We start from the raw sequence: 16,253 nt of genomic DNA, 5'->3' as shown, positions 1-16,253 counted from the left end.
GTGATTGCGGGAACCTATTCATCACCGGAATCTTCAAAGGGGTAGAGTGAGTAGTGTGTCAAGCATAGATGTGTGTCATGTCTGATAAGCTATTCTTACAATAGCGACTATACAGATGCATACAGATAATGTCACTTTGAACATAATCGGCCAGTTACATCCACTATTTCCTATATATATCATGATTTGTCTACACAACACAAGGTGGTATGAATGTACAAGGATATCAATTTAATTCCTATCCGTTCATCTATCCTTACAGACGAATTTTACCTCAGTATTGACGGTCATTTGGTGATCGACTACGTATTAAGGCATTGCTCGAGGCACTGGTTCAATGAAAGTACATTTTAGACGAATCCACCGTAGACATAGTAGCGTATCACAGCTACGGTAGGTACGTCATCCCTAGTTCCAGGGGGGTTGGGTGCTGCAGGGGTCCTCACTCCCTCCCTGTTATCTACACAAACTCAACATGTTAACGTATATCTATACGTTAGCATGTTAAGCATATCTCCAGATCGTATATATACGTTGTGTTATCTACACAAACTCAACATGTTAACGTATATCTATACGTTAGCATGTTAAGCATATCTCCAGACTGTATATATACATTAAATTATATATTTAACGTATATATATGGCCTGGTGATATATATAATTTTGTGTTATATTTGCAGCAAAAATAACACGTCTTCCTAAAACAAATTTGTTTCCATTCATCTAGCATGTTTCATGCTAAATGCACCCCCGTCACGAATTCTTTTTTCCAAAAAAAATCCCCCTTAAACTGAGTGTTGGAAAGGTCCAAGTACATCATGTTTGTTGTAAAAGCCGACTACATTCAGAATCGGGAATCAGTTTCTGTGATAAGGCTTTCTGCGTCACTAGTGGCCCTGGTCTAGACTCAAATATTTACAGGCCGCCGTGAAATATTTAAAATAATAGTACGGCGTAAAATAACATTCACTTATTAGCCCCTCATGACAGGATAACACGGCTATCAGCTGACCTAGATAAATATACACGCACATGTCCTATGACCATCCGGTGTTTATCAGATATATCAGATTGTAGCCACGTCACATGAAATATATCATGTGACAGGCAGTTGATATTCTCGTAACGCGACACAACGATCCGCAATCATGTTGCTCAAAGCCGTGTTTTTTTCATTGTTAGTTGCCGTTGCTTACGGCAGAGACAATAAGTATAATGGGAAGCCATACTGCTTCCAACCCGAGGGAGAGGGGAGGCCAGAGGTCAAGTGAGTACAACACCGACGAAAATCAACTATTAGACTACACTTCATATGTTCATATCACGCGACATATTGAGACTACACACCATGCGTTCAGTGGAAGATCTAGCACATTAGTTAGCTAAATAATATATATCTGGAATAGTTGGGAATGGTTTATGGGACAAGGTATTTTTCATAGTCCTATTTCCTCGAGATATTTCACCCATGAACCAAACACTGAATAATGTACATCATCTGAATGTATTTGCGGAATTTCAGAATGTTTTAAATTTTTTCACGCATATCCAGTGGCACAGATGTAGATATCAATGAAGTTCTGTGTTCATGAACCTCCTCCTTAGCCTTCCGTGTTTCCTTGGAGACCGTCCCCTGGTTCTCTACAGCATGTGATCAATTACAATATCTGGCCAAAATATGTTGTCTGGAACCTTCTGCAAGCTAATGTTTCTCACATATTTTTTTATTTTCGGGACTATCAACAATCTACGTTTTGCCCGCTGGTTTTACTTAGCACTATGAATATTCATTGTGTATGTCATTTTGTGTGCGTGCGTGCGTGCGTGCGTGCGTACGTGTGTGTGTGTGTGTGTGTGTGTGTGTGTGTGTGTGTGTGTGTGTGTGTTTGTCAACTGGTCAGTTTTAGTGTTTTCAGTCTTATTATTTAACGACATCATTCTAATTTCTTCGTAGCTCCACACATTCGTTGCGCGATATGATTAATGCACATCATTTCAGAACCTACCCAAGAGCCTTTGAGCAGCCTTTGACAGCAGTGCCGAAATCTTGGGATTGGCGTAATGTGAACGGAACTAACTACTGTGGTACCACTCGCAACCAACACATTCCGCAGTGTAAGTGTGGCCAATTGTAAACTGTTGCTAGGAACAATATCATTTCTTCCAGTGAATACTGGAAACCAAAATATTTGCCTCCGATTTTACATAATGGTTAGCTGGATATGGGCTGACCTGAAAATATTGTGTTTTGAAAAAATATAATTGTCCTATCAGAGAAAAGGAGTGCATGTTTAGAAGCTGTAACCAGAAAATATTTTCTTCCTTATGAATACTTAGCGGTTGTCACAGGTCAGTTGGTTTTATTCAGGAAATTCGTCGAGGTACCAAGAAATCTTTTTAGATTTTGCATTTTGAATAATATTATTTACACTTGTCAGTGAGGTTTCCATTCTGAATGATACATTAATTACAAGATAAATCATGTCATTCATCCCTACACTTCTATTCGAAGTCCTCCATCAAGTCGTAATAATGGCCTTTCGATTGGCATTTAAGTCACGTCTGTCGAGCGAGTGAGAGTTGTGCCCCTTTTATTTAAGTCATAGTAAGACTAGAATTTATGCGGGGGGTGTCGAACCCTAATCTGTGACGAACGAGGCACTAGGCTATCCCACCGACAAAGCCGATTGTCTTTATAATTCTATACGCACTGACTTCGTCTCTCTCGGAAACTCTAGTTTCATGTTTAGAATAATTAATTATTTGGGCGATTTAACCATCCGGGTCCAGCAGTAGCAGAAATCTACTGGCACGCGTGATTGTTCTAAATATTACTCTGTCACAGACTGTGGGTCCTGCTGGGCTATGGGTGCAACCAGCTCTATCGCAGACCGGATAAACATTAAGAGGGGAGGGGCGTGGCCGTCCGCATACCTGTCTGTCCAGCATATCATCGACTGCGGCAACGCCGGCAGCTGTCAAGGAGGAAGCGACTACAAAGTATACGAGTACGCTCACAGCCACGGTATCCCTGATGAGACCTGCAACAACTACCAAGCCAAAAACCAAGGTGAGAAGGTGTAGTATGAGATGGGACGGACGTATTGTACTTTACTTTTCGAAGTGTCCATACGATGCATTTGTTTGTGTGTTGTTTAACGCCGCACTCCGATATTCCAGCTGTATGACGACTGTCTGTTTACTAATCGAGGTTGGACCAGCCAATCCAGTGATTGACACCATGAGCATCGATCTACGCAACTAGGATACGATGGCTTACATCAACCAAGTCAGTGAGCCTGACCACCCGATTCCGCTAGTCGCCTCTTACGACAAGCATGCGTTGCTGAAGACTTATTCACGATCACATTCCATAGAACATTCTGGTTTCCCATGCGTCTTTTCATTATTACCCCGTGTCAGAGAAGTAATGAGAGTGGAGATGCATGTTCCCAGTCGGTTATATTTACATATTCTCAATCATGACATTAAAGCTTGCATATGTGTTTGTTTGTTGTGCCGCACTCAGCACTATTCCAGCTACATGTCGGCGGTCTGTAAATAATCGAGTCTGCACCAGGCAATCCAGTGATTGACATCATGAGCATCTACACAGTGAAAAACATCAACCAAGTCAGCGAGCCTGACCACCAGATCCTGCTTGTCGCCTCTTACGACAAAGCATACAAATAACGAAGAACAAACCTGCAATATGCTCATTCACCATGAAATGGAAAGGGAAGGTGAATTGGCTACGAGACCGAAATTAATACTAATACGAGTTAATAGTGGATTTTCAGCTCCATACGATAATCACGTGAAAAAAGACACCCTTTGGGACAAACCCATCATTGAATGACCTAGACCCGTTCATCACTTGACACATCGATACATAAGTAGACAAAGTCTACATTCCCGTTTACCAACTGGTGACTGACAATGAGTGAGTGAGTATGGTTTTACGCCGCTTTTAGCAGTATTCCAGCAACATCGCGACGGGGACACCAGAAATGGGCTTCACACATTGTACACATGTGTGGAATCGAACCCGGGTCTTCAACGCTTTAACCACTAGGCTATCCCATCGCCCCTACTGACTGGATTAGCAACAGATATCGCGGACAGATGCACAACAGTAAAAGGTTTGATACTTGCCCAAAACGTTGTTTAGGTGTTCATGTTTCGAGAACATAAGGACAGCTATAATATCACTCATAGTGGATCGACAGATTGAACTACTTAATGTTTATCAAAAACGAAATGAAATATCAATGGTTAACATGGATACCGCGTGATAATATCAACAATCCGGTAGATTTGTTGACGAAATAATTATTACTAAAAGTAACTGATCTCGAGGGGTGCATTGTGTGGTGTACTCTGTGTGTGAGCCGACATTCATTCATACAGACCCGCAACATATGTCCTGAGTTTATCTGAGTAAAACGCTTTCAGACATTTTGACAGCTAGCAGACGACGCAAACGAACAGAGTTACTTCCCTTTACCAAATTGAATGCATTCGGATAAACATCAGTTCATTTCAGCTCAACGATGCTTATGCGAGGTAAGCAAGTAACCTAAGGTGTGTTACGATTGATTTCTCGCCCACTCTTAACTCATCAGAAGCTGGAGTTTTAATTAAAGCGAGATAAAGTGGTATGTACTTGGTTTCACCTGAGTGGCATACAACTGCGGCAACTGAGATTCCCACAATAGAGGAAGACTGTTCTACACAGTGATATGTACAATAGAGGGAGAATGTTCTACACAGTGATATGTACTTGGTTTCACATGAGTGGCATACAACTGCGGCAACTGAGATTCCCACAATAGAGGGAGACTGTTCTACACAGTGATATGTACTTGGTTTCACATGAGTGGCATACAACTGCGGCAACTGATATTCACACAATAGAGGGAGAATGTTCTACACAGTGATATGAACTTGGTTTCACCTGAGTGGCATACAACTGCGGCAACTGAGATTCAAACAATAGAGGGAGGCTGTTCTACACAGTGATATGTACTTGGTTTCACGTGAGTGGCATACAACTGCGGCAACTGGGATTCCCACAATAGAGAGAGAGTCTGGACACTCAGTCAGACATTTTATTCAAGTCATTCACCCCTACTCTGATTTGATCATTTACAGTTTATTAAATTAACTGTTCCGCTCTTGTTTCTATTGTAAGATTTTTTAATGAATGTTTTTGTGAATATTTTATTTCGATTTCAGTTTCTTAATTATTTGGAAAAGGGAAATACGAGTACGAGTAATGTTACTTTATACCCATGCCCTCATCGGTGTGAAACGACGAAAGAGTACATTATATACATTGACCGATACGTCTATAACATTATGTACATTGACCGGTACGTCTATAACAGTATGTACATTGACCGGTACGTCTATAACAGTATGTACATTGACCGGTACGTCTATAACATTATGTACATTGACCGGTACGTCTATAACAGTATGTACATTGACCGATACGTCTATAACAGTATGTACATTGACCGGTACGTCTAAAACATTATGTACATTGACCGGTACGTCTATAACATTATGTACATTGACCGGTACGTCTATAACAGTATGTACATTGACCGGTACGTCTATAACATTATGTACATTGACCGGTACGTCTATAACAGTATGTACATTGACCGATACGTCTATAACAGTATGTACATTGACCGATACGTCTATAACAGTATGTACATTGACCGGTACGTCTATAACATTATGTACATTGACCGATACGTCTATAACAGTATGTACATTGACCGATACGTCTATACCAGTATGTACATTGACCGATACGTCTATAACAGTATGTACATTGACCGATACGTCTATAACAGTATGTACATTGACCGGTACGTCTATAACATTATGTACATTGACCGATACGTCTATAACAGTATGTACATTGACCGATACGTCTATAACAGTATGTACATTGACCGATACGTCTATAACAGTATGTACATTGACCGATACGTCTATAACAGTATGTACATTGACCGGTACGTCTATAACATTATGTACATTGACCGATACGTCTATAACAGTATGTACATTGACCGGTACGTCTAAAATAGTATGTACAATGACCGATACGTCTAAAACAGTATTACATTAACGGGTACGTCTAAAACAGTATGTACATTGACCGATACATCTAAAACAGTATGTACATTGACCGGTACGTCTAAAACAACATGTACATTGACCGGTACGTCTAAAAACAATATGTACATTGACCGGTACGTCTCAAACAACATGTACATTAACTGGTACGTCTAAAATAGTATGTTCATTGACCGGTACGTCTAAAACAATATGAACATTGACCGGTACGTCTAAAACAATATGTGCATTGACCAGTACGTCTCAAACAATATGACCATTGACCGGTACGTCTAAAATAGTATTTACATTAACCGGTACGTCTAAAACAGTATGTACAATGACAGATACGTCTAAAACAGTATGTACATTGAACGGTACGTCTAAACAATATGTACATGGACCGATACGTCTAAAACAGTGTGTACAATGACAGGTACATCTAAAACAGTATGTACATTGACCGATACGTCTAAAACAGTATGTACATTGACCGATACGTCTAAAAATGCACGTGTATAAGTCTAAATTGTTCTCTATACACAGCGACAATGTGAGTTTGACACACGGTCATAATTACAATGTATGGACCGACACTGGACATTGTCAACTGAATGTGATGCATGGTACTTCTTTGAGCTATTTAACCTAAAGCACAGTGTGTTGACTTTATCCAAAGATTGCGACCCCTTCAACTCATGTGGCACGTGCACAACGTTCGGCGAGTGCAAGCAGCTGAACAACTTCACCCTGTGGAAGGTGGGGGACTATGGCTACGTCAAGGGCAGGGAGGACATGATGGCAGAGATATACACCAACGGACCAATCAGGTCTTTTTTGCGGTCATTATTTCGTTCATCCAGTCGTTCTCTCGTGACATCTTTCTGCCTTTCCGCAATCCAGCTGTTCACATGTTTAATTAGTTATTTACTCAAATACATGTATATCATTTGAAACACAGGTAATGGTTTTCCGACCCATTACAAAATATGAAGACAACCTATAACTTTCTTGTTCTGACGTCAATGTGAGATTTTTGTATAACTGGTAATTTGATAACGGTGTAAGGATCTAGGTTAATCAGTATATTCACATATATATAACTCATTTATAACTACGTTAGTATCTTTGAACTTTGTTCTGACGTCATTTTGAGATATATTGTGTAAATGGTAATTTGATAACGATGTAAGCATCTAAGCTTATCAGTATATTCACATAAATATATATATAAAATATTTTAATTCATAATAATTACGTCAGTATCTTTGTACTTTGTTCTGCCAGTTGTGGTATAGAAGCAACTCCGGGCCTGGAGAAGTACCGTGGCGGGGTGTATGCAGAATATAAAGCTACACCATCGGTAAGTTGGAAGATGAGGCCTTTTGGCCCATCGTCTGGGGCGACACCGGAATAGGCTAACCTTGTTAGAATCGAACCCCGAAAGTACTTACTGGCATTGAAGACTTTACATGTGACATTGGTTTGTCTGATTCAGTCCATTATCCTATATACTAAAAGGTGATCTTGTCGACAGCGACAACAGACAATCACTCGCTCGACTGACCTCCCTGGGTCTGTTTCTTGCTGTATTTGATAACGTATGAGGGGATCACTTATGTCACCACTTGTACTGTCAGAAACAGACCGCCTCCGTGGTCTAGTGGATAGAGCGTCTGCCCGGAGAGCGGAAGGTTGAGGTTCGATACCCGGCCGCGTCATACCCAAAAAAGGTTAAAAGATGGAACTTGTTGTTACCTTGCCTGGCGTTCAACATTAAGGGGCTAAAACAAGGATTGGTCGTCTCGGAGTCATGTACGTCGCTATATAAGTGCAACAGTCTTGAACTCCACGTTAAACCCCATTTCACCTCACCTGTCAGAAACATGATGTCTATATGACTTTTTACAAACAGTATTATTATATTCTCATTGCCATTTTATTCAGTGATGTCATTCATCAGTCACCTTGTGTTCCAGATCAACCACGTCATCTCGGTTGTCGGGTGGGGAGTGAACGCGACTGGCACCGAGTACTGGATCGTCCGGAACTCCTGGGGACAGCCCTGGGTGGGTACTGGCACAATCGGCAACATTCGTCCCATTCCGCGACACATTACGGAAAGGGGCGAGTGGTGTCGAATGGGCACGAGCAGTATGACTCGACCTAATAGAGCAGTTTGATATACACCATAATCTGCAAACGGGATGTATCTAAATTACATTTTAAAAAACGATCAAACTGCACATTGATCATAGATGTTATTTAGTTTGTTACAGAAATTAATTATTGAAATTGACATTATTTGTTATGGGACAATCGCACAGCTGTTGCCTATCAATTTTGATTTTGTATTAATTCTTTTACAATGTTAAAGTGAAACATGTCAAAAACTTAACGCGGGACGCATAATACCCCATGTTCCCCAAGTGATCCTTCTACAACATAAAATGCATCCCGCCTTGAGTGACAAAATATAGATCTCTTGTTGCGTCGTCTATTTATTGGACAGTGTTAGGTGTCACTAGCTGTGACGTCATGGCGTCTCCCAGGATGTCAGGCCGTTCTTTATGTACATCGCTGCACAAATCGTGAACCTTTAACCATGTAATTAAATCAGCAATACAGATACTCGTTACAACGTGAATATTCACAGCGAATTACTACAAATGCTATCTGGATCCGCTATTCCTGATTCCTGATACTTAACTGAATGTGCCATTTACTTACTCGTATCTAGATACATATGCTCAATCTTCAAATGTGGAAATGGGTAGCTGCGGTGAGTACACGGTGGGCAGAATCAGTTTCGGACGCTGATGTGTGCGTCCATCGAGTCCTGTTTTCAAGAATCTAATTTGCGAACGTTTGGTATTTGGTTATTTTGGGCTGCAGTTAAATTTAAAATGATTGAATTCAATTGTGAAATTCCAAAATTCACTCTTCCCCTGAAACTTGATAATATGGCTATTTCACTTTGTTAGATAATTAGTTGAGTATGATGATGTCAAGGTAAAATGTAACATTGTTGCAGGGGGAGAGTGGCTGGTTTCAACTCGTGACCAGTGCCTTCAAGAGCGGTCAAGGAAACTCCTACAACTTGGCCATAGAGACCCGCTGTGCATATGCCGATCCCATTGTACCAGCCAACTATATGCCTTAATGACCTGGCTATGCCGGAGCATTAGATGACGCCTTTACTATCACATAATGTGCAATCAATAAGTCAATAGTACCTCAGTGCGGATATACTGCATATATGTTGTATTTACCATTCAGTCAACTTATTCTTTACATTTGCTACGATTTATTTATGAAATAAATTTCTTCTTCTGTTTACTGTTTTTCGTCTGGTCTGTTTGTTGTAATGTGGTCTGGTGACAAGCCCAAATCTAGACATAGCAATGGTCATTGTAGCTATTCGCATCCTTTGTATTTTTTTTTTATCTTACTGCTTATGTGTTCTGTACATTTGCAAACGCCCGCTCATCCTGCTTGCTATAGGGTTAGAAAAAAGAATACTTGATTTGTCACGAGCAAGTAGTCAACAATTCTCATATTCCTATAAGAGATATATCCAAATATGAATTTGAGTTACTTCCCAAATATTTGTCAAATGTCAAATGTTGTTTACTAACTTCAGTCCTACTGTAACATAAAAGATACCTTGACATATAGAGCAGCTTTGCAGCAGGAGTAGCTGATCCTTCGCAGGATATCGAGTTGTCCATAGTTCCAGACAAGCGGAGTGATGATATACGACCTTAGTGTCTACATTCGCATTATCAACAATACAGCTGCATGTGTATGTTGTCTTGATTATATATATCGAGATGAGTTCGGTTTCAGTGTACATGTTTGCAAGTTAACATTATACGAATAAGAGGATTACTTAATTATTCCCTGGGGAATTGAGACAGACACATATTTCAACACATTTCAACACACCGTGTAAGGTGATGCGACATATCGGATTAAACCAACGCATTATATTTACCTAATTACAGACACAGTTCATGGTACCGGACCTGCAGAGAAGGCGTTCATTGCGCAACACTAACATATAACCCACAACAGCATCCCTACCCGCTGTACAGTCTCACATTGAGGGCAGCATGTCTTCTATATATTACCTGTTGTTCCTTCTCTATATGCTAGGAGTAGAAGCATTCTTCCCCAACAGACTGGCGACAACACGTGGACTCACGACGACCTTACTGAGCAGGGTGTCCTCAGAGCTGTGGCAGCCTATTTTGAGGCCAATAACACCGTATTCTCTGAGAGAGCGTTATCACGCAGATCGAACCTGACTGCCAGTTACTTGTTTCGTCAATTCTATGGTGGTAAGTATGTGATTATCAGCCCTTACAAGTTGCGCGACCTTCTTGTGCCTAAGTTCATCATGTACAGAAACATGCACACGACACAGGTTACAGTACTCGTGTAAATACTGTGGGTAACTAGTTACCTTTGTGAGTAAAGGTTAAACACAAACAAAATATTTCTTCATACGAATGTAAGGTAAGTCTGAATATACCACTGTGACCTAATTATTGAAAGACATACATTTACCGACACAAGCAGTGCAGCTGATCAGCTGATCAAATTCTGTAAAAGTATTTAGGAAAACGTACGTCCGCAAACTCAGGTCCAATATTCCTTTATAAACGTGAACTATCAACGTGTTTCAAGCAGTATGTCACATAAACTGACAATGCGTTACCAAGCGATAATGATATGGTCATCCAAAGGTTGATTTCTCTTTTAATGTGTCATTTGTTTAATAACTCAATATAATATATGGATAGAATATGGATAGACCTGGGATGGATATACTATTGATGTAACATTCTAGGTTAACCCTTGTATCTGTAGGACAGACCCACCCATAGCAATGAATCTCTGGTAAGACATGGCTGTGGTTAAAAAATAAAACAGCGTATTCTGATCAGAGTAATCAAGGTGATGCTGCCAGTCCATATAATTATAGAGGTAATCACGCGATGCATCAAGTCCATATATATGTATGTATGTATGTATGTATGTATGTATGTATGTATGTATGTATGTATGTATGTATGTATGTATGTAGAGATCACCAGGTGGTGCATCAAATCCATATATACCTGTAGAGATCACCAGGTGATGCATCAAATCAATATATGCCTCTAGAGATCACCAGATGATGCATCAAGTCCATATATTTATAGAGGTCACCAGGTGATGCATCAAATCCATATATGCCTGTAGAGAACACCAGGTGATGCATCAAGTCCATATCTGTATTGAGGTCACCAGGTGATGCTTCAAGTTCATATACACATGTACTTGTAGAGGCCAGCTCGGCGCCGAGACTGCGAGCAGTGATCAGGACAATAGTACACGCCAATAACAGGGTGGACCTGGATCACCCCCATACAGCGGCCTGGCATTGTAGTGGAGAGGACATCAGAGCGGGTACAGTTGGTGGATATCGCGAATATAACTTATATCCCTCTTTTGGACACCAGGAACATTGGCCAAAAATAACTAAGAGAGCTTTAAGATTGCTATGAGGTTTTAACCAGATATTTTGTTTAATTATAAAAATCAGCCAAAATATACTAAAAGAAAACCTTGCAACGATGTAATATTTGTGGCAGACAATTTCTTTTTTGCTTTAACAGTATGAAGTATAAGTATTTTTTCAAGGATTTTCGGGGAGAAAAGTTTTTCGAATATCAAATGGATGGCCCCTAACGCATCAAGAATGTTTAATCTTGTTCTTGAAATTGAAAGGTATGCCTACTTTCATACTTGTTTTTGTTTTTATCTTTCAGCCCACAACCTGATGATTCAGCTTCGCGAGGATGTGATAAAAGTTCTACAGTTTGCTAATCCAAACTATGACTTGGCAAGAGAGTTGATTGGTCAATACTTGCATATACTACAAATGTTTTACAGTAACACGAACTGGGTTGAAATAAAAGGAGCAACGCCCTACTTTTCCCTTGGTGAGAAAACAGTTTAAAATAAGTTTAGATAATCAATTTTACTTAATTATAGTAAACATCTGCCTTGAAGATGACTTTTGTCCAATGTAGGCTATTTCAAAACCATACAACCAGTCACTTGATTGATCTTCATATATGGTGTTTAAACCAGCTGTTATTGAGCAATGCAACGATTAACTTACAGTCTAACAATAACATGTAAGTGTCACCAGGTATTAGAGGCAAAGTACTGTACGCCCAAGCGCCACCTGAAATGGATACTTGTCGCTCATGTGGGTAAGTTGACGTACGATTATGGGACGTGGCAAATCTTCATCAGCTTCGACTTTACGCATCAGATATAAGTTTCAATGAATGCCTCGTGATTTACGCAATGACAGAATATAATTAGGTCATATGATTTTACTGTTCGGGCTCAAAAAGCAATATGAAACTTTACTCACGCACTATTTTATTCTTTTCGCAATCAAAATAAATCGACACGAGATTAAAATGATAAAGATACGTGTCAATAAAACATCCTCTTGTTTGTTTTTAAGTCCTAATGTTGGTACATCGTGTGAATCCAATATCATACTGACCACTGATGACGTTGTGCTGACCAGTGGATACAGAAGTGGACAGGACAAGCTGAAGCCGTTCAGTACGGACAGTCAAATAATTACTTCTCCTTATTTCGTTTTATATCACCCATACCTGTAGTAGTAGACGATTGAATGAGTACCAGGTGGGGTGGGGTGGGGTGCGGGAAGAGGGTTGGGTCGGGGTGTGGGGTGTGGGGGGTACATTGTGTGAGCAGCATGTCGCTCTACCCAGCTGGCATGATCGTTGTTCATGCTGTTGATTACTTGTTTGTTTGGTTCAAACCCTGGAAGCAGTTGCCACCTTTTCTTTATCCCGGAAGTGACGTCTTAATCGCAATTATCTCCCTTATCAGTACGGCGTAATGTAGCTTAGAAGGTCTCTCGCTCGTGAGTGTGATCTGATGGAGTGGCTATTTGTCGTGTCGTGTAAATCAAATCCTGGTCCAGGGTATTTATAAAAAAATGAACATTTCATACACTGGATTATCGCGGATGTCAACCGTTATATTACTTTCAAAATGAATTAAATTGAGAGTTACTATCTTCAAATCTTGTTTTTTGAGGTTATCTCTATTAAGAGGCTATGACATAGAAACACATTAAAGTTTAACATCATATTGACGTGCGTGGAATGATTGCCATGTTTTGTTTCAATGTACATTTAAGTGATACATGGATTGTTGTTGGTAGTAATAGTAGTAGCGGTAGTAGTAGTAGTAGTAGTAGCAGTAGTAATAGTGGTAGTAGTAGTAGTAGTAGTAGTAGTAGTAGAAGTAGTAGTAGTAGTAGTAGTAGTAGTAGTAGTAGTAGTAGTAGTAGAAGTAGTAGTAGTAGTAGTAGTAGTAGTAGTTACTTAGTCTGTGTGAAATATGTCGTCTCTGTTCCCCAGGAGATTCCTCCACAACACATCTAGGTAAATGCAGCCATGGTGGTCCATATGACGTGAGCGGCCTGACCTCGGCTGCCCTTGGGGGGATAAACAAAGACTCCGCCCTGCCGTCACTATCCCCCCACCACAAGCTACACCAGGCAGCGTCGGAGGCAGCCATAGAACATACGGCGTACTTCTTTCACGACATTGGTACCGTGACTTATTCTATAATTCATCAATAGAAACAAAACATGTATATGTTTTCATAGATGCTTGAATGGCTGAGGACCTTGGTCAAATTATTAAGAAAGTTAATTTGATATATGCCACTAATAATTATCCCTTAACTATTCGTTCACCAAAAAGTACTATTTCTTTCTTTTTTTCAACAGATAAAAATTTCAGATTCTCCTGAATTTAAGCTTTTTTTCTGATGATGATAATGATAGCCATGAACATTTCCTCCACTGTAAATTAACAAATTAAATGTTGGTTGTCAATTAATTACTAGCTAAATTTACATTTTACAAAACGTGTATGAACTATTTTACAAACAATTTCTTTTATGAGATGCACACACGTATTTATGTTATGTATTTATATTTCCTTTCTGTTTTAGAACATGGTATCCGTGCTGCCATAGAAGATTCCAAGTACCAGCAACTGTTACAACTGAAGCTGAGAGACCCTTTCCTCGTTGTTATAGACACCTTCCTCAATGCGTAACGAACTATCGCACATACAATCCTGGGTTGGTACCAACTTGGTATCTTCGTCTGCAGAACTAGGCAACGCGTCCAACTTTCTCATAGCCACTTTCAGATGTATGTATTAAAATCTCTAACGTCCTAATACAGCATTTGATAATGCTTGGCGTGGGTGTACAGCGTATCGTTGTCTGTTGTCACGAGTGTACATTTGTCGTTCCTTGTTGACACAGGTATACGGTGTGTCAGTCTGTTGGGTGGGAGTACGGTGTGCCACAGTCTGTTTATATGGATGTTCGATGAGTTACAGCCTGTTGTGTTGATGTTCGGTGTGTCACAGTCAGTTGTATGGGTGTACAGTGTGTAACAGTCTGTTGTGTGAGTATACGGTGTGTTACAGTCTGTTGTGTGGGTGTACGGTGTGTTACAGTCTGTGGTGTGGGTGTACGGTGTGTTACAGTCTGTTGATATGGGTGTACGGTGTGTCACAGCCTGTTGTGTGGGTGAACGGTGTGTCACAGCCTGTTGTGTGGGTGTACGGTGTGTCACAGTCTGTGGTGTGGGTGTACGGTGTGTTACAGTCTGTTGTGTGGGTGTACGGTGTGTTACAGTCTGTTCATATGGTTGTACGGTGTGTTACAGTCTGTTGATATGGATGTACGGTGTGTCACAGCCTGTTATGTGGGTGTACTGTGTGATACAGTCTGTGGTGTTGGTGTACGGTTGGTTACAGTCTGTTGTGTTGGTGTACGTTGTGTTACAGTCAGTTGTGTTGGTGAACGGTGTGTCACAGTCAGTTGTGTTGGTGTACGTTGTGTTACAGTCAGTTGTGTGAGTGTACGGTGTGTTACAGTCTGTTGTGTGAGTATACGGTGTGTCACAGTCTGTTATGTGGGAGTACGATGTGTCACAGTCTGTTGATATGGGTGTAGGGTGTGTCACAGCCTGTTGTGTGGGTGTACGGTGTGTCACAGCCTGTTGTGTGGGTGTACGGTGTGTAACAGCCTGTTGTGTGGGTGTACGGTGTGTCACAGTCAGTTGTTTGGGTGTACGGTGTGTCACAGTCAGTTGCGTGCGTGTACTGTTTGATACAGTCTGTGGTGTGGGTGTACGGTGTGTTACAGTCTGTTGTGTGGGTGTACGGTGTGTCACAGTCTGTTGTGTGGGTGTTCTGTGTGATACAGTCAGTTGTGTGGGTGTACGGTGTGTCAGAGTCAGTTGTGTGAGTGTACGGTGTGTTACAGCCTGTTGTGTGGGTGTACGGTGTGTCACAGCCTGTCGTGTGGGTGTACGGTGTGTCAGAGTCAGTTGTGTGAGTGTAGGATGTGTTACAGCCTGTTGTGTGGGTGTACGGTGTGTCACAGCCTGTTGTTTGGGTGTACGGTGTGTCACAGTCAGTTATGTGGGTGTACTGTGTGATACAGTCAGTTGTGTGGGTGTACGGTTTGTTACAGTCAGTTATGTGAGTCTTTGGTGTGTTACAGTCAGTTGTGTGAGTGTACGGTGTGATACAGTAAGTTGTGTGAGTGTAGGGTGTGTCACAGTCTGTTGTGTGGGTGTACGGTATGTCACAGTCAGTTGTGTGGGTGTACGGTGTGTCACAGTCAGTTGTGTTGGTGTACGGTGTGTCACAGTCTGTTGTGTGGGTGTACGGTGTGTCACAGTCAGTTGTGTGGGTGTACGGTGTGTCACAGCCAGTTGTGTGGGTGTACGGTGTGTTACAGTCAGTTGTGTTGGTGAACGGTGTGTCACAGTCAGTTGTTTGTGTGTATGGTGTGTAACAGTCAGTTGTGTGGGTGTACGGTGTGTTACAGTCTGTTGTGTGAGTGTACGGTGTGTCACAGTCAGTTGTTTGGGTGTACGGTGTGTCACAGTCTGTTGATATGGATGTACGGTGTGTCACAGCCAGTTGTGTGGGTGTACGGTGTGTCACAGTTTGTTGTGTGGGTGTACGGTG

The 16,253-nt window shown here is 41.0% G+C and overlaps 1 protein-coding gene and 2 long non-coding RNA genes across 3 annotated transcripts; all 3 read left to right on the top strand.

The window, feature by feature from the left end:
* The first annotated feature begins 1,087 nt into the window (after positions 1 to 1,087).
* Positions 1,088 to 9,478, top strand: LOC124139827 (cathepsin Z-like). Its single transcript, XM_046507196.2, has 7 exons — positions 1,088 to 1,270; positions 2,003 to 2,118; positions 2,849 to 3,073; positions 6,821 to 6,971; positions 7,429 to 7,504; positions 8,121 to 8,210; positions 9,176 to 9,478. The coding sequence occupies exons 1-7, from the start codon at positions 1,152 to 1,154 to the stop codon at positions 9,302 to 9,304; spliced, it is 906 nt and encodes a 301-aa protein (XP_046363152.1). The 5' UTR covers positions 1,088 to 1,151; the 3' UTR covers positions 9,305 to 9,478.
* Positions 9,479 to 10,185: 707 nt separating this feature from the next.
* Positions 10,186 to 12,409, top strand: LOC125376060. Its single transcript, XR_007218936.1, has 4 exons — positions 10,186 to 10,484; positions 11,476 to 11,598; positions 11,961 to 12,134; positions 12,347 to 12,409. It is a non-coding gene; the product is annotated as an uncharacterized LOC125376060 (long non-coding RNA).
* Positions 12,410 to 12,692: 283 nt separating this feature from the next.
* On the top strand, positions 12,693 to 15,113 carry LOC125376251. Its single transcript, XR_007219113.1, has 3 exons — positions 12,693 to 12,777; positions 13,608 to 13,799; positions 14,209 to 15,113. It is a non-coding gene; the product is annotated as an uncharacterized LOC125376251 (long non-coding RNA).
* Positions 15,114 to 16,253: the final 1,140 nt, after the last annotated feature.

This window comes from Haliotis rufescens, unplaced genomic scaffold (assembly GCF_023055435.1).
Source record: "Haliotis rufescens isolate VD_foot unplaced genomic scaffold, xgHalRufe1.0.p SCAF_7, whole genome shotgun sequence".
NCBI lineage: Eukaryota > Metazoa > Mollusca > Gastropoda > Lepetellida > Haliotidae > Haliotis > Haliotis rufescens.
This window is presented reverse-complemented; position numbering and strand designations above follow the sequence as displayed.